Source organism: Ixodes scapularis, unplaced genomic scaffold (assembly GCF_016920785.2).
Source record: "Ixodes scapularis isolate PalLabHiFi unplaced genomic scaffold, ASM1692078v2 PGA_scaffold4__175_contigs__length_147842914, whole genome shotgun sequence".
Taxonomy (NCBI): domain Eukaryota; kingdom Metazoa; phylum Arthropoda; class Arachnida; order Ixodida; family Ixodidae; genus Ixodes; species Ixodes scapularis.
Window position 1 is genome coordinate 14,654,399 of NW_024609879.1, and position 25,413 is coordinate 14,679,811.

Consider the following 25,413-nt stretch of genomic DNA (forward strand, 5'->3'; position numbering starts at 1 on the left):
ATCCAAGGTGGTCCCTACGTGACAACACGTCACGTCACGAAAGTCGGAGTGTCATGCTGTTGGATGTCGCGATTCTGGTGGTGGGCCGCAGAAGTTACGGAAAAAAAGCACGTGCAAACGCGAGTGCCGTTGTCGTCACAGCGTCCCAACTCGTTGTGGCCGAAGTTTCTGTGGACTGCCACACTGGAGAGCGACCTGCAGCAGAACAGGCGTCTGCCACATTCAGCACAGCTGTTGGAACGCCGCCAGGATCGCCACCGGCGACAGCGTGACACTTCTATGAAGTCATCAGGCGGAAATCGAGGGTCCAGTTCTTTTTTTGACGCGGTAAAAACACCGGACGAAGACGGCTTCCCGGCACCCTGCCCAGATTGAGCAGCCAGTTCCAACACTCTTCCTGGTTTCAGTTGGTCCCTCTCTCAAATGAAGGCTCATTAGCTGTCCCCACCGTTCCGCAGAAGTAGTAGTTCAATAAAGCGTTATAGTGTCGATGCCCAGACTCTCGATAGGTACGCGTCCAGATTGCGGTTTCTGCAGGAATTCCCACTCGGGCAATCCAGACAAAGTTCCGAGTCCGACTCAACAAGACGAGAAAGGCCATGGATCTCGATGAACTTAGGAACAAGTACAGGCGAGAATTCGTTGCCGTGGATTATCCAGACTTGGTTACTGCGCACAGCTTCCTGAGACACTTCCACCAGAGAGAACTTCACTCGATATTTGAATCCCGTAAGCGATTTTTCATTGCCTTTGATATCCGTTTTATTGGGGTCTCCGATTTAAACGTATCTTGTAGACTCGCAAATGCATGTGTGGACTACAATGAACGTGACCTCGGATATTATGAGTACTTGAGGCGGCAAATATAAAGCGATAGTGATCTTTTTTTTTTTTTTGTTAGGAAGTAAAATTACGCGGGAAGTGGGAAGCGAGAAAACGGGCCGCGGATATTCGGGGCTGTGGCCGCCTGTACTTAGATTTAGATGGAAGGATGCAGTCCGCAGATGATTCGAGAGCCTGTTAAGATGAATGTATTCTGTGAAAATAAGCGCTGAAAACTTAAAAGCAGTACAGTTAACCGGATAATGTATAAGCAATTCCAGGTATGATTTTTACGAGGCTACAAATCGGTGACAAAGTGCGAGCAAAAATTAAAGATGCGTAAAACTCCTACTATACTTTCTTTGTTTTCGGCGACTACTTTATCTATTCACGTATTCCAGCAGTTAACTTAAAAGGAACAAAATGCTGGTGAATTGTTTTTGTCATTCTCCAGAGAAAGAAAAAGAAAACGTAAAAGGTAGACTGCTGACTGCAGGGAAAGCAGTGGCACTTCGGCGGAGGACGATGTGGGGTTTATACTCGGGACAACTTTTATTTTCAGTGCAGGTGATGGCGCCGGCACGCATACCCTCTCCCTTTCCGAGAGCTGATTAAAGCTGCGCTCGCGCTCTTTTACGAAATGCCAAGTGCCCGTATGATGCGCTTGGACGTCACCGAAGCAGGAACGGACGGTGCTCGTCCGGTCGTGAGGTCTTCAAGCTCAGCGGAGCCACCAATGTTATGTGACGTGTCTGTGCTCCCCAAGTGTGTGTGTCAAGTCAGGCTTCTTATGGTGTACGTGCCGTCTAACGAGATTTGAAAGGATGATTGATCGAAGTTACTGTTCACTTCTTTTTCAGTTCCGGACAGGAAACGAAGCCTTCTGGACGTTGGCTGCGGGCCCACAACCTACAACGTGTTCCCAGCCACGAAGCGCGCGCAGGACGTCGTCCTCAGTGATTACGTGCTCGGGAACAGGGTGGAGGTGGAAAAATGGTGGAAGAATGCTCCCGACGCGCTGGACTGGTCATGCTACAGCGAGTCTCTGGCGAGGCTCGAAGGATTCAGGTAACGAGCTTCAGATTTTAAGAAAAAACACAACCCTGGGTATCGCGGTAAAACGTGTACGGTACTTATTCTATGCCGTCAGAGTAGCTGTAAAGTGTTAGTTTGTTGAGTCCTCCTTCTCCGACTCAGCATTCGTATGGTTAACACGCCTTGAAATAATTACTGATTTTATGGCTTGCTTACTACTCCCATGGGGGCGACCTCAAGCAGCGTCTTGATTCATACGGTGAAGCAATACTTAGACATTTTTCAATACTTCAGCTTAAGACAATGGAAAAATAAGACATATATGAACATACACCGTGTGTTTATGTCCGTTCTTTTTCGATTTGAAATATAGAAGTTATTCACCACCTTCCCTGCGCTTTTACACATTCAGAGGCATTCGCCTTCGTTACATAGAACGAATAAACAAATAGGACCTTGTGATATCTTGTTTCTTGTTTTTTCTGCGTCCCCCGACTGCCACTCGTTTTTTGGTTTATTTAGGACATTCTGTGCATGGTCACTCGGACCGATGAAAAGCTTCTTCCTGAAAAAAAGCACTCTAAAAAATAAAAAAAAAGCAACGGCGCGTTCTCTTTTTTTTTTTTTTTTTTTCTATTGACGCGAGAAGAAGGGAGAACGAGGCGTTTTTCCCCTTCTTCAGCCAGACGGGAAAAAAGTTTCGCCCTCCCGACTCATATTCTTTCGGTTTCGTTTTTCGAGCACGTCGCGCGCGCTGTTTAATAAACGTTGTTGAGTTGATTGCGCTTCAGCGGCAGCGAAGGCCGGCTGTAAATCCGTCTCCCAGTCCAAACACGCAGAACATCTTGGTTGCATTGACGTTTTGACCACTAATTTCGTCAAACGAGCAAACGAAGCCGTTCGAAGCAGCGAAGTTCCAGACTAGTGCCAGCAGCGCTACGTACACTGGGCTAAGAAGGCCGCCTCCGGATTGCGGAACGATCGTGTCGACGTCGACGACGTTAGGGCAACCGCGGAAACCGTTCAAGTCAGGCAGGTTTTGCCAACGTTACTAGCGTTACTAGATCGTCTAAGTTGACAAGCTCCGAGAAAACAGTGAGGCGCTGCATTCACTGCCGCGTAGCGGCGCTCGTGTCGCAGCGCGCCCGACCCGCTCGGTCTGACTGTAGTTCCTGTATAGTCGGCAAAACCCAGGCGGTGACGGCAGAGTGAGAGCCCACGATTATACACTGTCTCGTTCAAAGGGTGAACGATAAGCCCCACATTGCGTGCCGACGGCTGCGCTACGTATACGAGCGCAACGGACACATATTGGAGCATGACGCAGCGAAAAGCCTGATACTTCTTCGCAGTAAAAGCGTACTCCAGTGATACGTAGTCACGTTCCGATCGGCCGTCAGGGCCGTAGCTTACGCCGTACTGGCATGTTATACGATCACGTCTTCCTGGCCTACGCAGTATTTCTTGCTTCAGACACTAAGCTACACTGTTAGCAAGTCCCGTGTATTTGGTGAATATTTGGGGTGAAAAACACGCTATTTACACAAATTACCATAAATTTACACGTTGAGTAACGGATAATTCGTTCAAAAATCATGCGAGGTTGTAAAAAACGTGTTTTCGTTCGGTCATACACGCATAACCGTGTAGCCGACCTCGAAAACACGCACCACCGCCGGCGACGACCGCAGCATTGCCGGCTACCGAAGCACCGGAACGCTTGGGGACACACCTAGAAAGGACCGTGGAGTCAAATTCCGCGGAAAGGAACATGTCTCGGAGACAGATAAGCACCAAAAGCAATTACGCCATGTCGCGAGACGGGGCGAACCCCGCGCTTACCGTGCGTGCTGGCTGCCATTGTTTGTGGTCGACAATGGCAATGCGGCTTCCCTTATGTCGCCCTTGTTTGTATTTATATTAGGGGTCTTGATAATTGTTTCTCACACACCAAAAATAAAGTTAGGCGTATAATTACTCGTTCTAAACAGTTACAATGGCTATAAAAAGCGTGCCCTTGATCTGAACACGCGACATTGCAGTTGGTTTCGTTTTGGCTTCAACCCTTCCAACTGCAAGCGAAGGTGCCGCCGCTTCCCATGCATCCTCCTCAGAATTTACGGCGCTCCGTGGTGTCCAGTGTTGCTGCATCTGACAGAGAAAATTTGGCCACGGCGTAACGCCGATGTAAGCTGGAAGCTAGAACCGGTTTGCTTTCGTTGTTTTTTATTTGGTCGGAGAAAATCTGGCAACAACGCACGTTTAACATGGCGCCGGTATTCTTTTGGTTGGGCAAGAAGCAAGGAGGTTGCAAGAAGGTTGGAAGGTGCTCGGCTTGCGAGCACATGTAGCGAAGACGTGACCGGAGACGTGCCCCTGTGATGTTCCCGGACGACGGAAAGCATCATTCGCAATCGTCGTGTGTGCTTGGAAAGCGAAGGGTGTCACCGGGTCCACGAGTGCGCAACCACAAGCCAAGGGTCACGACAGCGCTGCGTTTACTTCGGCGATCTCGTTCTGTTTGGTGCAACGCGGCGATGCGACAAAGAGCTGAAGTGTCCGTGGTGTGTGGTGCGGTGCTTGGAGGTAGAAAGCCACACTAACACGGAGCGCGAATTGGTTGCTGTGGGTTTAGTCCGTCGTAATCAGCTGATCCGGTCCAGCTGGTCCCGGAGGACGCAGCGAGCGTTTTTAAAAGTAAATCTTCCCTCGTTCTGTTTCAAAATGTGGAAGTATACCGACGCATACCGTGAGTAAAAAGCTGTGGGCGTTTTCAACAAAATTACGTCGTTTAAATTGAACAATGGACTCCGGATTGTTGTCCTAGATCTGCCGTTTTTTATGCTTCGTGTTGGACTGCGTTTGCACAGCGACGCACACAGCTCGAGTAGATGACTCGGTCCTGCAAACGACCGGTAACAGAATTTCAGGGAAACTTAAGTCACCACTGATATTTTCCTTTAAATCTCGTGCGAGTTTGTTGCGCTCATCATGCGGTGTGAATAAATTGGGGCAAGATTTCCTACCTGCCCACAGATGCATGAACTGAGACCATTTTTTGCGTGGTGAACATAGTGCTTTTTCTTTGTTTTGGAAAGGCGCTGGTGCATTTACTATGGTACAATCACTTGAGAGTTGAGAAATTGGAGAGAGGGAGCAAGCTTTCCCAACTTTGTCTGTTTTCAATGGCACTGCCCTGTTTCAGTTTCACTAGGCATATCTAAAAGCGGGTACAAACTGCTCTAAAGCAGTTAAAAAACAGAAGAAGCTTAGGACGGTGCGGACTCCGTGTTTCGCGCTTTTCGTAAGGTGACTGGGTAAATGCTTTTGCGAGGTATGCGGGGTATGCAAGCGATTTTGTTATGCCTTTCGTTTGCGTCTCTCCAGTAAAACGAATAAGATGATCTACAAAGGCGCAATCACAAGCCAAGATTTACGATAGCAGTGCGTTTGCTTCGGTGGTCCGTGTAGTTGTATTTTACTCTGCTCTCTGCAACACCGTGCCATGACGAAGAGCTGGAACGGTCACGGTTTGTGCTGGCCTCCCCGTTGACAGAAACCCGCATCGCCCGCGTCGGCACCGAGTGCGCTTGGGCTGTTGATGCTCACAAGCCACGAATGCTTTCATCCGTGGCTTGTCGCCAGCTGATCCTGCTGCTAAACGGTGAGGAAGCGGCGAGAGTGACCTCTGAAGTGAATGTAGATCCTCGTTCATTCAGTTATCCGGTGTCAAAGTGTGGAAGATGTCCAACGTGTACTGAGGGCGGGAACTACGAGCGTTTTGCCTTGCTTTTATAACCGGAACCAGAGCAACGAGATAACTGCCTTGCGTACTTAAAAATGACGGAAGCAAAACGTTTCAACAGGTGGAATACGTCACCGGGGATGTAGGCGAGACGGTGTACACTGTTTAAACGCTTGCAGTATCCACGAGAGGTACCAGGAAAGCGACGTCAGCAGAGAAGGAGCTCGCCATTCAGCATAATGCAGTGCTACGGGCCCGTGTATATTCAAAGTTCGGAATGGTAACAGCGTGGCAGTATAAAAAAAAAAAAGAAGAAAAAGACGCATTAGCGCCCCACACCAGTGATCACGAATAACACCGGCCATGAACTCCCGAGCCCCACCGCTCCACTCAACACCGACACGACAGACGACAACAAACTGCATCAACACGACCCAAAAGTGAAGGCGTCTGCTCCTCTACTGCAACTAGCGGAAGTGAAGTGTTGAGCACATGTCCTTCACAAGAATATATAAAAAAATGCTTTGCGCAAGCATCATTTCCGTTTATTATTAATTATATAATGATAAAATCTTACTAATTAAAAAAAAAATCTGATTCAAGCTAGTCGGACTGCTCATAACACTGGTCTAGCATAAAAATAACAAAAATTTGAATTTCTTCATGACCGGTTTAGGATTTATTGTCAATACATCGTTATCTTCCGCAACGGACTAACATTATAGATTTTGCCTCCATACTTTTTAAATGCAAAGGGTTCTTACATGCGGCTGTCCATTGCGCCGTGTTTTGTGTCTTCTTCTATAAATCTGTAACGGTCAGCGACTAAATAGCTCACCCGCACATGCCAAGCTTATATACGCCGCGGAGAGAAAAGCATGTTGAGTAGGAAGTGTCGGGCGCAGTGTCGGGTGTTGTGTTTGTGTATATGTCGGTGGTGTGTAATGCGTGGTATTGGCGTTGTGCGTGATGTATGTAGGGGTTGTGTATACTTGTGATCGGTCGTAGGCTTGTAGCATATTAACAAACTTTTTTTTATAGACTGCTAGAAATCCCGCTAGGTGGCGGAAGTTACCGCCCGATTTCAAATAGTTTGCTCGAGTTATTTGTCCATTCAAGTTCGCTTTTCTGTCTAGCGGCTCGATCGTAGCTACCGTAGCTACCGACGCCGCCGACCGCCGACGACGCACGTACGTATTTTTGCGCGTAGCTACGTCCGCCGCTTGGAGATTGTTTAGTGTGTATAAAAGACATCGAAGGAGAACAAACGCCGTCCTGTGAGCTTTCAATTCAGCCGAAAGGCGCGCGGCTTGCTGGGCTCGTCCCTCGCCTGTTCTCGGCTGCTGGCCGCCATGTTTTATGAGCACGCTCAGCCAACACGCTGAACCGTGCTTAGCGGAAGAAAAACACGGTGTATCGTGTTAAGCTTACACAGCACCTCATGTGTAGACGAAAAACACAGATGGCTGCGTGTAAAACGAACACGTTTCGACGTGTCCGCTATGGGACAACGGTTTACACGTCTGGGCGTGTTATTTTTGCTAACAGTGTATAGCGGCGCCACCAGAGTAATGGTTCACGTTTGAACATTGCAGCTGCCGCTCCGAGGCATACCCACAATGTGTCTTGCTTCAGTCGATAGGGAGCGTCTAACCAAACGCCATTGCAGGTTGCCTTGGAGCTTTTACAGGTCGTTCTGACTGGAGTCCCTGTATATGCTCCATAGGCTCGCCCAGGGTGTAAGTTAGACAGGTGGGGAAACGAGAGCCAAATGAGCGACCGCATTGTGTCCCCCTCGGCTTTCTCTTTTTCTGTGGCGCCATCTATGTGGAGCACCGCGAACTCTCACTCCGAATGGGCGACCGGTGGCGACCGGCTAAACTAACGGAGATGGTTTCTCGTTGATTTTCAATGAAGGAATGTCGTGCTCTCGGTTTATTTTGCGCGCTCTCCCATCGAATTCCGTGCAAATCCGATTCCGACTTTTTTCCTCTCGCCGCAGCGCCATCCGTCGCAAATCGGGGGTACCCGCAAGCAGACGAGTACACAATCCGGTCACGGCGCTGCGGTAGGCTTCTATGGGCCGTTTCCCCACCTGTCTATCTTACACCCTGGGCTCGCCTATGGAGCCCATACAGGAACTCTAGGCTGACTGGCTTCGGTACCCCTGGATACGCTACAAAACACAAATTTTCGTGTGAGTTCACAAACTGCATTATGAACGACTGCCCATACAAAAATGGTCTATGGCCGTCTATGGAAAATTAAATGGCAGGCTATCAACCCCTATGGCCCTCTATGGTCGGCCATAGAAATCCATGAATACAGCTGCAGCCAGCTATAGAAAAATCTATGGCCCCTTGTCTAAAAACTGGGAACCAACAAATTTTTTCCCCGCCTATAGAAAATTCTATGGCCACAAGTCTAAAGACAGGGATCAAATAAGTTGTTTTTACCCGCCAACAGAAAATTTTATGGCCCTGAGCCTAAAAGATTGGGAACCAATAAAATTTCTTTAACCGCATATATAAAGTTATATGGCCCCGCGTCTAAAGACTGGGAACCAATAAATTATATTTACCCGTCTGTAGAAAAATTTATGGCCCCGAGACTAAAGACTACGAACCAATAGATTTTCTTTACACGCCTATAGAAAATCACTACGGGGACTTGCTAAATTTCTGCAATACCGGTGACAAAGCATGAGCCCAAGATATGTTCTCTTCTGTTGCAACGAGTCGTGAAAGTAATATTGTTTGCTTCAAAAATTCATTGAAATACTTGTGCAACAATGAAAATTAATTATTACCCCTCAAAAAAAAAGTGAAAATAGATTACGCTGGCACCGAAGACTGAATTCATGCAATAGCTTGAATGCAATCTTCAGCACCAGTGTACTTCATTTCGTCACTGCACTGTCAACATGATTCATCAAGCTTAATAAAAATATAATTATTAAATTTTAGTTAATTAGCCTAACAATATGCATTTGCGTTTTTCAGGGAGTTTGATTAAGAGATGGGGGCTATTCCAAGAGACAATTCAAATAATCTATTAAGTACGAGTAATATTTGCTCCGCCTCTTCGTGTTTATGCGACAAATGACGGTAGTCACCGGCCAAGTCGGATTCAAAAATAAGACTGCAATATATAGAGGTAGTGCGAACGTAGCGTACGTTAGAGCACTGCACGGGCCCGGGCCAGCCCGAAAACCCGAGCCCGGCCCGGCCCGCGGGCCGGGCTCGGGCCGGGTAGCACGCATTTTCTCGGGCCCGGGCCGGGCTCGGGCTTGAACAAAATATTATCCGGGCCATGCCGGCCCGGGCCGGCCCGGGGCGTGGCTGAGCAGTCGTGTGCCACGGATTTTAAATTGTTGATAACAAAAAAGGTGCCCATTGATCTTCTCGGTTCAATGAAAACAAACAACCGAAATGCAAAACTACTAAACTGCTGTTCAAAAAAAAAAAAGACGTCTTGCATTTGGAAAGCTTTTACGTGGATAAAAGGAAACGTATGGATTCCTCCACCATAGTGGGAAAGTACGGTCAAGAAACCGAGGGCACTCCAGTCGCAGGGTGCAACATGAGTGTATTTTTTCTCTGCGTTTCAAACTGAACACAAGAAAAACAACGTGAGCTTGATTTTGCTTTTGTGCAGGGAGCCTTACTATGCCGCCAAGGATAAGCTAACTAGATATTTTTATGCTTATACAGCTTTTTGAATATGCACTAGCGTGATTCTGATTATTTCTTCACAAAAACATGTAGAGAAAAAAGTTCTCTGACACGAATCGAACAACGAAAAGCCCGATATCTCTTCAAGAAATGCATAAATAAAGAATACGGCACTTTTCTTCTTTAAATCACTTGTACAATGCATATTTCGCCAATATTCTCGAAAATACACCCAGTCGGGATATTTATTTTGTGAAAAAAACTCGATCCAAGTCCAAAAGAAATTTAAATCAAATATGCTCGCTTTATGCTTAGGCAGTCTTTAGGTTGAAGCCTGCAAACTTTTTTGGGCTCATGAATATAAACTGTCGGGCTCGGGCCGGACTCAGGCTTATATTTAAAACATTTTTGTCGGGCTCGGGCCGGGCTCGAACTTCTGTCTAAAAATTCTGCCGAGCCCGGGCCGGGCCCGGGCTATGTCTCTTCCGGGCCGGGTCGGGCCGGGCTTAGAAATTAAATATCCTGTCGGGCTCGGGCCGGGCTCGGGCCGTGCCTCTGCCGGGCCGCGTCGGGCCGGGCCTAGAAAATCCGGCCGGTGCAGGGCTCTAGCGTACGTAAAGAGGGGTGGGGGACCGGTGTCGGTTGCGTTGTTGATGTAGTGTGGGGGGTTGTTCTGCCTGTGTTATGTGCATTTGGTGCGTTCAGTGATGTATGTGTATCTACCATGTAGCGTTCAAACGTCGGAGAAACTTGAAAAGGAAACTTTTTTTTTTTTTAGAGTGTGCAGTCTAAAGAGGGCCATAGAAAACCTATACAGCCTTCTCTAGCAGATGATATAAATGGCTTAAAGACACCAAATGAAAAGCCATAGGCAGCTATAGCATGCTGGCTATAGAGGGCCAGCCACTAGAAAAGCTAAAAAGCGCTATAGCTAGACAGTGATAGGGTCATAGACAAAGCTAAAGAGGCCTATAAAGACGACCATAAAAATGCTAAAGACAGCCATAGAAAATTGTTTAGCTAATTGGGCCAATATTCTAAAGCCGACCATACAAAGAGTTTTCAATAGCCGACCATTGAACATTTTCATACGGGTGCTCCCAGTTTGATAATCTCCGGGTTGAGGCAACATTTCCTGAGACGTTTAATGTAAATTCACGCCCTCTGGGCCTTCGTAGTTTCGGCAGTCTTTGACATTCGGCCCCAAGGGACACGCAACCTCAGAGAAATAGCTGCGTCTCTTGTGGTATCCGGCAGATGGACTGTTGTGCCTTGGACGTTTACGGACTGAAATACCGTGAACGTCCCTTTTCTGGTAGTTTCTGTTTGTGTCAGAATGTCAAGCATAAAGTGCTGCATACATTTCAAAGCCACATTAGAAAACAATGCCAATTTGAAGACGTCATTGTAATTTGAAGGATGTAGGCTCTTTTGTATTTGCATTCGTTCGGCTACGTGTAGGCCTAATACTACCAGAACATCCGAGCTCGTGAAAACAGCTGAGTTATTTCTCTCGTTTGTTTTTTACGTCTGGGACATCCTTGGTCCCTTGCGTGTGCCTGCCATTTTGGAGTCGTGTGACTAAGGGTAAAAATTTCAAGACATTCCGATTAGCTGATGAGCGCGGATTCGTATATGTATATTTTAGAGATTCGCGTGTGAACGTGCGGTAGATTTTAGAAGCGTTATTTTTACAGTGCCTAGTACAGCTTCGCAGCAGCAGAGTATGATTTATGAGGCACTGTCGTTGCCTATGTGAAACGAGTTCATTTGTGTAGTGCATGATACAGAAACGTGGCATGAGCGCGTTAGTTTAAATTCGCATTGTGCTGACTACTTTTTTGTTAACGTTGCAGTTCGGCTTCAAATAAATTTATCATGGTGTCGTTTTATTGATGTCACGAAGCTTCTGCGGTCTATTTCAAGCCAAAAGAAAAAACATTCATAGTTACCTCACTGAGCCTCTTATTATGGGCTATAGGAAGGCTGGTGTGCAAAGATCACTGTGAAATCTTCACTTCCCTACTACTCAGCTTCTTTGTTATAACGGAAATGCATTTCTACGCGAGAGACACCAATCGAAAGTTACAGATGACGGAGAAGGTGGCAGTAGCAAACAAGAAAGCCTGGCTTCTGTGATGAGGTATTTTCAGCCTTGGTACTTTGCATTCTGGTCACGATTCGTTCGTGGAAAAAGAAATAAACGTTGCACAGTACTCATCTTAATTTCAGCCTTGCCAGCTATTTGTTGATGCAGAAAATAAAAGGTAGAAAACGTATTTTGTTAGTTTTTCTGTGACGAATAGGTGGGGCCGTTTATTGAGGACTCTATACGGCACTGAGAACATATGCGAGCTCTTGATTGTGCTTGTAGGTCATAGACGAATAAGAGAGACATCAACTTGTATGACATTGATCCTGTTTTACTCTGCACGAGCATAAAACCGCGCTCAAAACTCAACCCAAAGCTACGCACCTACGCTCCAATCCGGTGCATTATGCCGTCTAAAAATCGACGAAATCGTAAGCGTGCATATTTACAATTACGTGGCTGCGGCAGAATTTAATCACAGTCTATTTCTTAAAAAGAAGTGCTCAAGGGCCCCCACTTGCCGCCGATCGCTTGATTTCGCAAAGAAAAGCCAGCGTCCCGCATGAACGGAGGGGTCCGGATTTCTGAGGCGCAGCTAATGCGAAGTTTTTAAACTGAGCCGACCTAGTAACGTTGGGTTTGGCTGCCGGGTGCTGTGTCTTCTATGCTGAGTGCGATTGTTTTACGCCGAGTGCCAACCGGCAATAAACATAGCTTTGTATTTCTGCGTGTCAGCAACATAGCAGCATCATAGCAGCAACATCGCGATGTCAGTGTTGTGTGCTCTGAACGAAGACTGGAATTGTCGCCGATGTGACCGTGTGTCCGCGTATCAGCTGTATAACAACAAGATGAGATGACGTAAACTGTCAGGCGTTGATGCCGTTGGTCGGGTCGTGATCGGAGGGGGCCTTTGTTGCAGGTTGTCGTTCTGCTTTACATTAAAGAGTTGAAGGCTGCTTGAGGGACCACGGCGCAATCGATCGACCTGCGGATATTCATCTCGGAACGCTGCTCCGAACCGTAGCGCCTATCGTACAGTGGCCTATGAGACTGTCGTCTGCGATGTCCTGTTCACCCATCCGCGAGAGTTATTGCGTCAAAATAATTTGTTGGCCTTGGTTTACCTAGTTGGTTGTCCTTGGCTCTCGCGCTTTTTATTTACGCAAGAGTTATTGCGCTCTGTCTGAAGGACTGAACAGTCTCGAAATATGATGAAAGAACGTATATCCACAGTTTCGGAATTTTAGCGTTAAGGAAGCATGCTATGTAAAATCGACAAAAAAAGACTATTCTTCATTTTGCTGTTTAAATATTGTACGGTTTCTGGAGAAAATTCCCTCCAAGTGGCGCTCTGGGATGAGTGCTAAAGTTTTCGAGCTCAGCACGGCGTAGCTCCGTACACTTCACACCAGCCGCAAGTCACGGCTTTGATTGCATTCATGTTGATCGAAAAACGATTTCTCTGGCCATGAAGCATCGCTTCCGGCTGACTGAATAACCGCTCTACTGAGATCAATTTAAAGGGACATTTGCAGCCGCATTCGAACAGCACAAATAGAAAAACAAATTCTACGATAGAAAGACTTGCTCCGACATGCCGTGCGAGGAAGCAAACACGTGGCTTGGATCCCGAGTGGAGCGGCTTGTTGTATTGGCTTTCAAATAATTACGGCATGAGCGCTTACTTTTTACTAAGAGATTCATTCCCTGAGCCGTTCAAAACACTTTGAGAGATGTGACTCAAAAACACACGCACACACACTGGGAATACTATTTGTAGAGCGCAGCCCTTAGGCGCCCTTTTCCGGCTTGAACGGCGTCGCCGTCGGCGTCGGCGTAACCACGCGTTGCATTATGGGACGTTTCCCAAAATGACGTCAAGTGTGACGTCACGAGGATCACGAGTGACGTCAGCAGTGACGACAGAAACGCTCTTGTAAGCTGTGACATCACGAGTGACGTCAGCAGTGACGACAGAAACGCTCTTGTAAGCTGTGACATCACGAGTGACGTCTCAGGTTACAGGAGCATTGCTCCCTTTATGGACGATTCACACGACGGACTGATCTGCGGACGGTTTGGTCACGTGACGACATGTCCGTTGTTCGTCCGTCTCTCAACGCATCCACACGAGGGAGACGACGAGCAGACGCCAGCGAGGACGGACCGAACCTGTTCGCCAGTCCACAGTGCCACAAAACTCCAACGTCGCACCGTGGCACCGCTTTCCAATAGCGAAATCGACGTTTGCTACCGCGATAAAGAATCCTACGCCGCTGTTATGTACAGATCGAGGCAAAACATGATAGGCTTCGCGCGAAGCGCCACTAGCTTTACTAACCCACGGCATGACAGTGACACAGGCATGATCGTGCTCGAGAAGGGTTAAGCGTGGAAGCGACGAAGTTCTGGGCTCGCGAAGGGGCGTTTAGAGATGCCTTCACGCAATCCGCGCTCGTGCACAACACTCAAGCACCCCACAGCCACAAGAAAGGTCTTGCTCGGTGAAAGGTTGATTGGAGGTACTGTGCAATAACTATTGGCGACATGCGCGATCGAAAGCGTCGCTGTGGTCGGCCTGCCATGATTGGTCGAATGCTGCCTATGACGTCAGCAAATGATTTCTCGTCGGCGGAAATAAGAGGAATGAAAGAAGTTCCATTTTGGCGGTGTTGGTAGTGTTGGTTTCGCAGTGATTTTAGGCTTCCACCATGATAATTACAAACAACATCGAACTTGTTTTTCGCAAGGTAGTGACGTCACGAAAGGAAACCATAGGAGGGCGCTACCAAAACATCTCGCCGCTAATTGCGGCGTGCTAGGCGAGTTTCGACGAAGGCTTTTTCACACGGACCCGTAGGAGCACCGGAATGTGCGTCGAGTTAGCCGTTTCTCCAGTTTGTTTCACGCGTGGAACCAAGAATCACGCGAGAAAATGAACCAGCGAACGCACAAAATATAGCGGTGCGCCATTTTTGACCAAATCATCCTAAAAAAAAACGAGAAAACTTTGTACCGTTGCCAGACAAAACGCTTTTCAAGTAAATCTCCCGCGAGAAATTCCAGAGTGATAAGGCACTCGACTTTATCAGTCCACGCTTCTGCGGACGAGAAGCGGATCGCAGGAATCTCTTACGTGCCGGTCATGGCGTACACCAGCCGTGGACGAAAATCGCGATTCGGTCCGACATGTGAATCGGCTATTAGGAGGGACTATGTAGACCCTTTTTTCTAAGAGTATGGAATTGAAGCTTACTTGACAACTTCGTAGCAATGAAAGGGCTTTGACTTCCACCCTGATGGTCCTGCTACGCGGGACCTCTCAACTGTCACTCAACCTAGGAAAGCTGACTCAATCGAAATCGGCCGGAGTTACACGGCAGCGCCGAATGTTATTGAGCCACCAACGATAGCTCAACTCAACTGACTTTCGACAACCGAGGTCAAGATGGCGGCGTCTGCTACATGGCAACTCGTTGGTCAGCGGTAGCCACGTACCTAATATCTCAGAACGAAAGGGTGGTGTGCAGACAGAACCGTGGCAGCAAATATTTTGCGAGCGGGCATGTTTGAGGGTCGGACCTGCCTTTATACTAATACCTGCACTTCTCTGAACCCAGCGCTACCATGAACAGACTAAATACGACTCCAGTTACTCCTCTCCTGTCTGCATTCGTTTGAAGTGCTTTTATTTTTGTTTCTTAACTCCAAAAAGAAAAAAAGGAGTATCATATATCGTTTCAAAGTTATCAGCCTACAGTTAGATAGAGGTCAAATTAATCAGAATTAGTGTTGGGTGTCTTTTACCGCTGCCCTTGACGAACCGGATGTGGCTCTTTTATCCTTCAGTTTCATGGTCTCTTTGCGGACGTCTCAAGTACGCCTCTCCGAAGGCATTTAAAAAAAAATGTGTTGGAATTTGTTGTTTGCATACGTGCAGCCATCTTTTGTTTGAACGGTGGTGGTTTGCACTGGTGTGGCAAGACCGCGGTGCGGTTCCCGCCGTGCTCTTTCACTCCGTTCGTCCACTTGTTAATTCCACTTTCCTCCCTTACGAGAGTATTTTATTACTCCTGTTAACCGAAATACTATAACTCCCAATACATTTTGGCGGTACTTATTCGTGATTAGCGGTAACTACATTTAATAAAGTGATTGTTCACTCGATGGCGCCAGGCCGTCATACACGTAGCAACTAAAATAAGGGGTTTCCGAAGTCGCGAGCGACAGGTTCTACCCAAGGCCGCGATTGGCAGGTGAAATAGTAAACATTCTTAATGCGAAAGCATTAACTGTCCCATAGAGCAAACCGACGTTATCAGCTTTTGAAGCCGCGCCGAACGACATTTTCCCCTCTCCCAGTCAGGCGAAGTCTATCGTTTGTTGCAGAAATGCGACGGATAGGCTCGTTGGCTGGCGCGCGTCATAGTTTCAAAGAATGAGACTTCCATAGCCTCTCGCGCGCCGCAGTTCCAAGGAACGCCACAAAAGAAGCCCTCTACACGGCGGCGCAGCGCACACAGCGGCATGGCCGCCGGTAAGAGGGAGCGGTTAACCGCGGAGCCCGCACGGGCAAACTCCGAAGAGGATGCACGGCCGAGCTCAGCGCCGAGCGGCCACTTCACGAGAGCGCGCGCTCGGCCGTCGGCCGCTATTAGCCCCGAGAGCGAACACAAGCGTCGCTGCGGTCGCCGCGCTCTGATTGGGTGAGGCGTACCGTGACGTCAGGGCGATGACTCCGCTCCGCGATCTCGCATCGGCTCGCTTCCCAGCACCGGTTTCCTGGTTTGGCGTTGTGTGCCGCAAGTCCTTCGAGGAGCTGGACTTCATTTATCCGCTGTACAAGACGTTGAGTTAGGCCGATATTGACGTGCTTCCGTACATTTTATAAACCTGCTTGTCCCTTTTACCTTTAAAATTGGGCTACAAATCCCGAAAGCTATCGGCGGAGGCAATTCCGCCGATGAATCTCCCCGTCCGTCCACACGACACAAGGCAATTTTGCGAGGGATCAGTGAAGCGGTGGCGCAAGTGTTTCAGACACGAGAACTCTGTTCTTTGCATGTTCATGATTTAGGACGATATTACATCCCGCTTTCAAGGCATTTAAAGTGGCATTTATATCGTGGGCCTTTGGGTGGTCGGCAAATTATCTCGCGACCCCGACTTTGCGCTGCCACTCTGCATGCGCTGGTTCGCAGAAAGGCCCCGTGTCTGATTATCTTTGAAGTGCTCATGGAACAAGGTTGTTTTACATAAATGTAGCTTCTTCGTGAATTAATTATATAGTTTATACACGTACGCAGGCATATTTCTTAGACGATGCTCAATTACTGGAAATTAGTTTGTATGGCAGCAGAAAAAACGGCCGAATTGTCCCCAGTTGTCTGTATGATATGTATTGAACTGCCCAAAATATGCACAGCAATAGTGCCGTCATTTGGAATGTTTATACGTTTCCCTGACATTTTTATTCCAGTCTTGGGTATTCGGAAAATACAACGTTTAGTCTGAATTGTCATTTCCAATTAAAAGAGACACTGCAGCAGGTCTCCAAAAGCTTCCTCGGCCTCCAAACTCCATACAGCTGGACTCTCTGACAACAGAGGAAAGCAGGAGTAAAAGCAAGGATTCGAACGTCTGTCCAGTGGTAGATGCAGCACTAGTAGCATAAAATGTGGAACCTGTGAAGGGCGACAGTCTACGTGAGAAAAGCTTCTGGTATTTTAGCTTCAGTATATTTCGATTTAAGTAAAATCTGAATTTTAGGACTTAATGGACTAATAACGAGCTAGACACCCTCGCCTACGTTTGTTATACATTACATGAGGGTTGATATAAAGAAGTCTACGTATACCGCCCGTGTAGTCCATTGAAATACTATCCGAATCCAGCAAAGGTCAAATGCGAGCAATGTATATAATAAATGTTCCGTGTTTATTGTTTTTTTTTTTCTACTTTGCTTCTGCATTTCGGCTGTCTTACTTGTGATTCTCTCCCCATGGCCGAGACTGTATTTAGCATGTTGCTCGAGCAGCATGCAGCTTTTCTGCTTCGGCGATCTTGTTTAAAAACAGATACAAAAAAAATAATATACATAACCTGCCAATTCATTTAGACCATCAGCAGCATTTATTGTGATGCTCCTGCAATTGTGGCCATATTCCTTTATTTTCATATACGAGCTGCGATTCATGCGTTGCCTGCCCTGTCAACCATGCTTAAAATGTTGGTTGAAGTTTCGCCTGTAGCTACAGGCCGTACCTCAATAAAGGCACATATAAAAATTTACACTTCCTACGAAAAACATGCCAAAAAAAATGAAATAGAAACAAGCGCGCCGACAGCTAGCGTCGTCACATCCTCCACAGGGCGAGCGGGGCGAGTCGGGGAAAACTTCTCTCCTCGCCGTGACGTCACCCCGGTTTGCCGTAAGAGGGCGCCACGCGAACTTCTCGGGGCTAATACCTCGGCAGTTGCGAAACGTGGTCGTCCACGCCAGTACGCCGCGGAAGAAATAAGGGTGCAGAAGAACGACATTTATGCTTTCGCATTCGCAACTCATAAAAAGTGCTTAGGTGTCTTCGTTTTTTTTTTTTTTGTAATTAAACTCTTCTACTTTAGAAATAAAATGCAAAAAATGAAGGCGGCCCTAGCTGACTTCTTGCCATAGAGCCAGATCAGGAACCGAAAGAAAACAGATTCGTTTGTGCCATAAACGAAAAGGGGATCCGAAACCTAGTGGATAACGCCCCGACTTTTGTAGTTGAGTTGCTGTCGTGGACTCAACTATCCGAAGATAGCTCGACAGGTTGTTATATATATATATATATATATATATATATATATATACTTATATATCACAAGTTGTGTATACATCAGCACCTATTGTTCCTTATCCTCTATAAATCGAGATATTCTTTTAGTGATTAAATGTAGAGAGCATAGTTTTGAAGAGAGAGAGCAGCCGAAACCACGGGGGGCGTTCGCAATTTAAACGCGGTCGTATTCGCTGCGTGGTCAAGGGGAGAGGAGGAAAGAGGGTCATAGGCGGAGATTCTCACAGGCGATCAAAGCGTCTGGCTCCTTCCAGCGTTTATTCCAAGTGCGGTCCCCCATAGACCACGCCACTCAGATCGAGCAGTCGGAAACACTGTAATCTAGGCACACTCTAAAAGCCGGACAAATACTCATGAAAAGAAAAAAGAAGGAACATGTTTACAAATTTCTGTAATGCGAAATTAGAGCGCAGCTCTTGAGGAGGAGGAAAGGAGGGTATGCCATCCTCCCTCTCATACACTCCTCCTTCCCTCCTCTGCTCTTCTCTTCCCTCCTCCTTCGCCTCCTTTCCTCCTCCACCGTACCCTCCCCTCCTTCTCCTCCATACCCTCCCCGCCTCCCACAGTTTTGCCGCTAAATTTAGCTGGAAATTTTACGCCACGTGACCACAACATCAATTCAGTTTCCCCGCTAGATTTAGCGGGAAAAATGATGTTACATGACTTCATGTCACGTCACGCATGAACAAATTCAGTTTCACCGCTAGATTTAGCGAGAAAATTGACGGCACGTGACCTCAACACCAATTCAATTTTCCGCTAAATTTAGCGGAAAATTACGCCCAAGGCGATGCCGCTATACGCGGAATCGGGCACCTAAGAGCTGCGCTCTACAAATTACCGAATAAGGTACGTTTCGGAGTATCGACACCCGAGCCAACTTAATTCGCGCTTAAAATCGCTCTTGCCAGTTATCTCAAGTTCTATCTCGAATCGCAGAAAACGCTTTCGTGACAGAGGAAAAACTGTATCGTCTGAGCGCCTGACGCGAAATGCTTAAATCGCAAAAGGTTCCATTCTTGAATCGTGACAGCTGGTGAAGAGAAAAATATCAAGATAATTTAAATCGTGACTTAAGTGAAACCGGTTTTACTATAATGATTTGTATCGAAGTTTACCTGCAAATATAATCCCCCCACGCACACACACATTTTTTTTTTAATATTTACCGTTTTTCTGCAACGATGCTTTCTACCTGCATTTGTCTCGTATTTAAATCAAAGAATGGGAAAGCGTGAAGGTTTCTATGAAGCTGAGCACGAGAACAATGCAGCGGCCCTCTGGGCAAGTCGGAACGTTGAGCCTTATTTCCACTTTCCACTATGTTTGTCAGTGCCGACGTCTCGCAAAAATAAATAAGAACGAAAAAAAAAATTAGAAGAGAAATGCCCACGACCCTTCGTTGCGAGCCAGACACGCTATACCGACTAGGCGACGCAGACACTTTTTTATTTTATTTATTACCTTTCTGGCTCTGGGAACAAATACATAAAACATGAAATACTCACTAAACCCGCCAGTCACACCCTGGCTGGCTGGACAAGGCTAAACATTTTAAGGGCGCCCAGTTTGTCCAGCACAGGCATCCATTCAAGCTGGAAACTTTGTCTCCTGTAGTTATTTTATAGCGCAGCTCTTAGGCGCCCGTTTTCAGCTTCAGCGGCGGCGCCGTCGGCGTCGGCGTAAAGCGCGATCCATATCAACGCTTCTTTTTGCGCCTGTAGGTCGTGCGGCTGCGGATGTGACGCATTTCCCGACGTTTTTGCTGTTTCCGGGCGCGCTTTCTGAGTCAGAACCGTGCGCTTTGGTTTGGACGGGCCAGCTTCGGGCGAGCGCGCACGCGCGCAACAGACTGGCCGGCCAGGCCAGTCTGTCGCAGCCAGAAGGCGGCGAGAGAGAGAGAGAGATCGCGTCGTTATGTTGGAAGAGAATAAAAGTGGGGGGAGGAGAGGGCCAATTGTGGATGCGCACTGGGCGCATTTGTCACTTGCTCTGAGAAGGCGGCGAAGAAACGCGGAGCCGGAACTAGCTTGCCCTCCACCGATTGGCCGGGACACAGGAGCGCCCTGCTACGTCACCGCGCGTTTTTGTGCGCGTTGAGAAAGAAGTTGAAATTATCCAAGTTTTTTGTGCGCGCCCGGAAGGAGCGAAGAAGTGGCGCGACGTCACGAAAATACGTCACATCCGCAGCCGCACGACCTACAGGCGCAAAAAGAAGCGTTGGTTTGGATCGCGCTTTACCCCGCGTTGCATTATGGGACGTTTCCCATAATGACGTCACTTGTGACCGCGCGTTGCATTAATGCCGAATTAGAGCACAGCTCTTGAGGGGGAGCAGGAGGTGAGGAGAATGAGAGGAGACGGGAGGAGGACAATGGAGGAGGGGAAGAGGGACGAGGAGCGGGAGAAGAAGGAGAAGCGAAGGAGAAGAGGAGGAGGAGGTAGGGAGGAGGAAAAGTGCATACGCTCCTCTCTGTACCCTTCCCTCCTCCTCCTCAAGAGATGCGCTCTGATTCGGCATTACCACGTTCGTTTTAACCGAGTATGTAACGAAACGCTTACAAAAACAAAGAACTTCGACCAAACGAAACGTCTTTTCCTCTTTTTTTTTTTTTTTTTTTTAATAGCAAGAGTGTGCATGGATAGGTTTGATAGGCGCTGAAGATGCGCCTATCAGACCTATCTTGGGCGGTACATTAAAAATGATTTTCTGCAGCATCCGTGCACCAAATTGAAAGTAATTTTGATATGCGTGGTCGGTGGAGGCAAAACGAAGACGATTTAAGTGGTTTTCCTCAAATACAGAATTGCTTAAGTTTTCCTTTAGTCTACCCTAAATGTGAGCTAAGCCTGAGCTACGAGCACGAAGATGTTGCTGGGAACGGAGCTCTTACTACCTAGAGTACAAGTCCTGCGAACGACGTCATAGGTTTTGGATCCCGACCTAATGGCAGACATGCTGCAGCTCGGCGAGAGAACGCGCTACACGTGTCCGTCTCGACGTCGCTGTGTGAGGCGCTCTGGCGGTGACGGAACCTAGGCGGCGCTGTGGGGAGCCTCTAGTGATGACGTTCGGGTGGCAGGCCTTGTCTTCTAGGTGGTATTGGCACTAGGTCGGCGCTTCACTGGACTAGCTCGTATTGCGGTACACCACGCTTGAGGAGTTTGCGCTTGTGTTGCGAGCCACAACGTATCTCAGTGCACGTGTTTACCGACGTCATTTAGAATTAATTAGAAGGTTACACAAAATAAATTAAAAAATATATTGCTCATATCAGTTATATGTATGTATCTATTGGGAGCGAGGTAAGATTGACAAATGCAGCCGTGGTAATATTGTGACCAAAGAGGAGAGAGACTGCTTATTGAATCTGCATTAATGTTTGAGGAAAGGGAAAAGAAGAGAGCTAGCAAAAAATTAGGCCAGTACTAAGGTTGCCAATCCGTCGAGTTGGTAAACGTTCTTGATAAAGGAAACAGCTCAAACGACGAAGACGAAGTGAAGAAACACACACGGACAGGATGAAGCTGTTCCGGTCGTGTATGTCTCTTCGTCTTGTTGTGTGTGCGTCTTCCCTTCGCCTTCGTCGTTTGAGCTGCTTTCATCGAGTAAAATTGAGCCTGGAGCGGGAACCGAAGCCGCAAGCTTCGCCTATCCGGGGCGGGGCCATCCCGGCCACTGGTTTCGACGGACTAAAAGTTTGACCAGCTTTCCGTGTACTGTTAGGTTAGGATTTGATTAACTGGTTAGACGACAGCCGTTACCAATTTAAAGCCCATGCTATTTTCTAGTAGCTGCAGTGACGTAGCAAGTCATATCAGCTTGCAAGTGTCGGAAAGGGCCCGTTTTCGAAGGTATTTAAAGAACCACTCGTACCCATGGGGACAGGCTGCACCGTGTATATACCCTCCTTCCTTCCCTTAACAGTAATGCAATAATGCAATAAATTCAATATTAACTGTCTCCCCGCTTCGTTCACTATATATATATATATATAGAGAGAGAGAGAGAGAGAGAAAACGTAGCGCAGGATGACGAAAAGTATACACGGAAGAAAATGCCCTTGAGACGGTTGTTGGAGTTTTTAAAAGATATTATTCGTAAAGTTGGTCCGCCGAAACGCCGACCAACTTTACGAATAATATGTTTTAAAAACTTTAACAACCGTCTCTAGTGCGTTTGCTTCCGTATATAAATATATACATATCTATATATCAGTGTGTCGAACCGAAAAAAATACGGGTTCGGTTACGGTTCAGGTTCAGGTAAATTTATTTTGTTCCGGTTCAGTTCCAGTTCGATTAATTCGATCCGCGAACCGGTTCGGGGCGCTGAACCGAGTCGCGAACCGGTTCGGAAATTATAAATGACAAATTGCAACATCAAAGTAAGTTACAAATAAAACATCTGAAATCAGCACATACGAAACGGGATACATCGTAGTGTAAGGCTCAGAGATTTCTACCATGAATGGTTTCTTTATGTGCACTCCAAGGTTACCTCACCGACGTTTACGCATTCGGACTTCTAATTGGGTTCGACGCAGTAGCTGTAAAATTCGCGACCTCCTTACAAACCCACTTACAAGTAGAACTCGCTAACTATCCCGCCACCTCGGCGTGTAAGCAATTGAAGGAACAGTGGGGAGAAAATACAGCTTTTTTTTATTTGAACTAGCCTTCGGTAACACAAATTAGACCCTTAAAGAAGTTTTCATTAAACAAGATACGGAATATGAAAAACACTTCACCGAACGCAACGCCAGAAGGACGTAATAGGATAAATATTAAAATAGAAGAGTTCGCTGTCTCACAAATATGTTAGCTTCTAAGTGCCTATACGAAACCGGATGCATTATTATCAAACTCCACAGCCTTTTCTTTTCTCATTCCGATGGAAGCAAGCTTCAAGAACTCGCGCGTTCTAGAAACGTGTTATGAAATGAGCACACAGCAGCATTTAGGATTTACGAGATTGTCGGATAATAAAATCCCGTGACGCGATCTTTTTTTTTTTGCACAGCCTTTTAATTTTTTTTCTTCCGTGCAAGCCGCGACCACCGCCAATACTGGTTCCTATGTCAATATTCATGGATTCATGTCAAGATTCATGAATGCAGCGTTTATATTCCTAAGACTGAGTGGAGAAGAAAAATATGTAAGCGAGGCGTGTGTCAGTTGACGGCACTTAAAAAACAAATGGCATTTATAGCACATTCATTGTCAACAGCGCGTGGCCGAACCGTTTTGACATGAGCCGGTAACCGTTATTTTTTTTCCGGTTCAGTTCCGGTTCGGGTTCATCGCGATAACAATATAACGGTTCGGGTTCGGGTTCAGTTCCGGAAAAAATACCGGTTCGGTTCCGGTTTTCAGTTCGGTTCCGGTTCGACACCCTGCTATACATATATATATATATATATCTTGAGTACTAATAAAAATAGGACACTTAAAACGGCTAACGTGTAGGAATACGAAAGCAATCCTATAAGTAGCATATTCCTAAAGCTGCGTGCTGCGTTGAGCGCGGTCGGGCAACCTCTCCAGAGGTTGCCCGGGCGGACTCTGCACAACGGCCGGCTGGCCGAGCCGGCCATCCTCTCCCTCTTACCGGCGGCCGGGCCGTTGCGCCATAGAGAGGGCTTCTTTGCGGGGTGGCGTTTCTTGGAACTATACGCGTCGCGGCCAATGGCTATATAGGAGCCTTTTTGCTGGGAATTTCTTTTTAGTTGTTTCGCGGTTACAGCGATTGCAGACGCCGCCGGCTCCGCTCTATGGGACAGTTAATGCTTTCGCATTATAATAAGCAATTGATTGACAATTCAGCAAGTGATCGAGTGTTGTGCTTGCATCCTGAAACAGTGACGTCAAGCGAGGAGCGGAGGAGATAACGACGAGAACGAGGAATGCCGTGAGGAAGGTGATCCCCTGCGATGTCCTGGATCCCAGAGTCCTTCCAGAAGAGCACTGGGAGAAGTTCGACGTGGTCCTCTCCTGCCTGTGTCTAGAGAGCGCTTGCCCGGACGAAGACAGCTTCCGCAAGGCGGCGCAGAACGTCGGCGGCCTCGTTGCCGATGGAGGCCTTTTGATTCTGTGTGGCGTCCTCGGCTGCCGCGAGTACACTGTGGGTGGAGTCACGTTTCCCTGTCTCGACCTGACGCCGGACACGGTGAAGGATGCTCTAGTGCGAGCGGGTTTCCAAGTCAAGCTGTGGCGTTGCCTGGAAGAGTCTGTACGCTCATCAGCGGTTATCGAGTCCGCGTTCGTCGTCATGGCCGAGAAGCTGAAAAGCGATGCACAGTGATCGGTCCCACGGGCGTTCGTTGTTAAATTTAATTGTGTCTGCAAGTCACATAGAAATGGCACGCGTGCGAGGAAGCGGGAGAACCGTTCAAGCGTCTGAAAATGGACTCGTCCCAGTTCACTAAATAGTGTTAGTTTGTTATAAAGATCATTACTTCGTACTTATATAGACGCTGCTCCCGAATAAATTTTATTTTGTTGTTGTTCGGAGTTACTGCGTCTGGCTTCCTATTTCTCGTCGGGTCCTTTCGAAAGTAATTTCTTGCCTGTGGAAACGCGTCCTTGATATGGTAGAATATACGTGACTAGAGTAACGCAATTTTAGCTTACACGGCCTTGAGGTGCAAAACTGGGTTTGTTTTCGTCAACCTATCCAAACTTCTGCTTAAAATCTTAATCGCAGACGATCTTCAGAAACCCTTACACTGATTCTAACAATCGGAAAGTCGGATATATTTTTAGACCAAAAATAACATCGAAAGTTTAGAGTTTCTACATATCATATAGTTATCGAAGGGGCTTTTGAAATATGATCCATATTTCCTCGGACTTGTAAAAAAATATAGTTATACAATTATACGTTACTTTCATAATCACATTCGCTAAAGAACCACTTGATTTGAGGAACGTCGATATAGCTTTATTGCATATTTAGTTTCTCAGTTGTCTATGCCTTTCCTGCCGTTTGTTTATTCGTGCAAGCGCACTTTATATACCCTTATTCCAGGGCCTCGCTAGGGTCACTTGGAGTAGCAGGTGTTCGGGGAGTGGCGTCTTCATGCGCCCCAAGCCAACTTGACTTAAAGAGAAACTCTGCAGATCTTTTTAATAGACTTCGCTTTGGCTGGAAATTGGCACACCGCATCAATAAACCTTTCTCAACTGATAGCCGAAATACTT

General features: G+C 47.2%; 1 protein-coding gene across 1 annotated transcript; it reads left to right on the forward strand.

Moving 5' to 3' along the window:
• Nucleotides 1-504: 504 nt before the first annotated feature.
• Nucleotides 505-24,731, forward strand: LOC120838018 (nicotinamide N-methyltransferase-like). The gene is made up of 3 exons (XM_040207748.2): nt 505-729; nt 1,683-1,890; nt 24,073-24,731. The coding sequence occupies exons 1-3, from the start codon at nt 600-602 to the stop codon at nt 24,512-24,514; spliced, it is 780 nt and encodes a 259-aa protein (XP_040063682.1). The 5' UTR covers nt 505-599; the 3' UTR covers nt 24,515-24,731.
• Nucleotides 24,732-25,413: the final 682 nt, after the last annotated feature.

Bases quoted from the DNA above. Each gene is read 5' to 3' on its own strand.
- LOC120838018 (XM_040207748.2), top strand. From the start codon at position 600: ATGGATCTCGATGAACTTAGGAACAAGTACAGGCGAGAATTCGTTGCC. The intron at 730-1,682 runs GTAAGCGATTTT...CTTCTTTTTCAG, and splicing joins TCACTCGATATTTGAATCCC to TTCCGGACAGGAAACGAAGC. The intron at 1,891-24,072 runs GTAACGAGCTTC...ATCCTGAAACAG, and splicing joins GCGAGGCTCGAAGGATTCAG to TGACGTCAAGCGAGGAGCGG.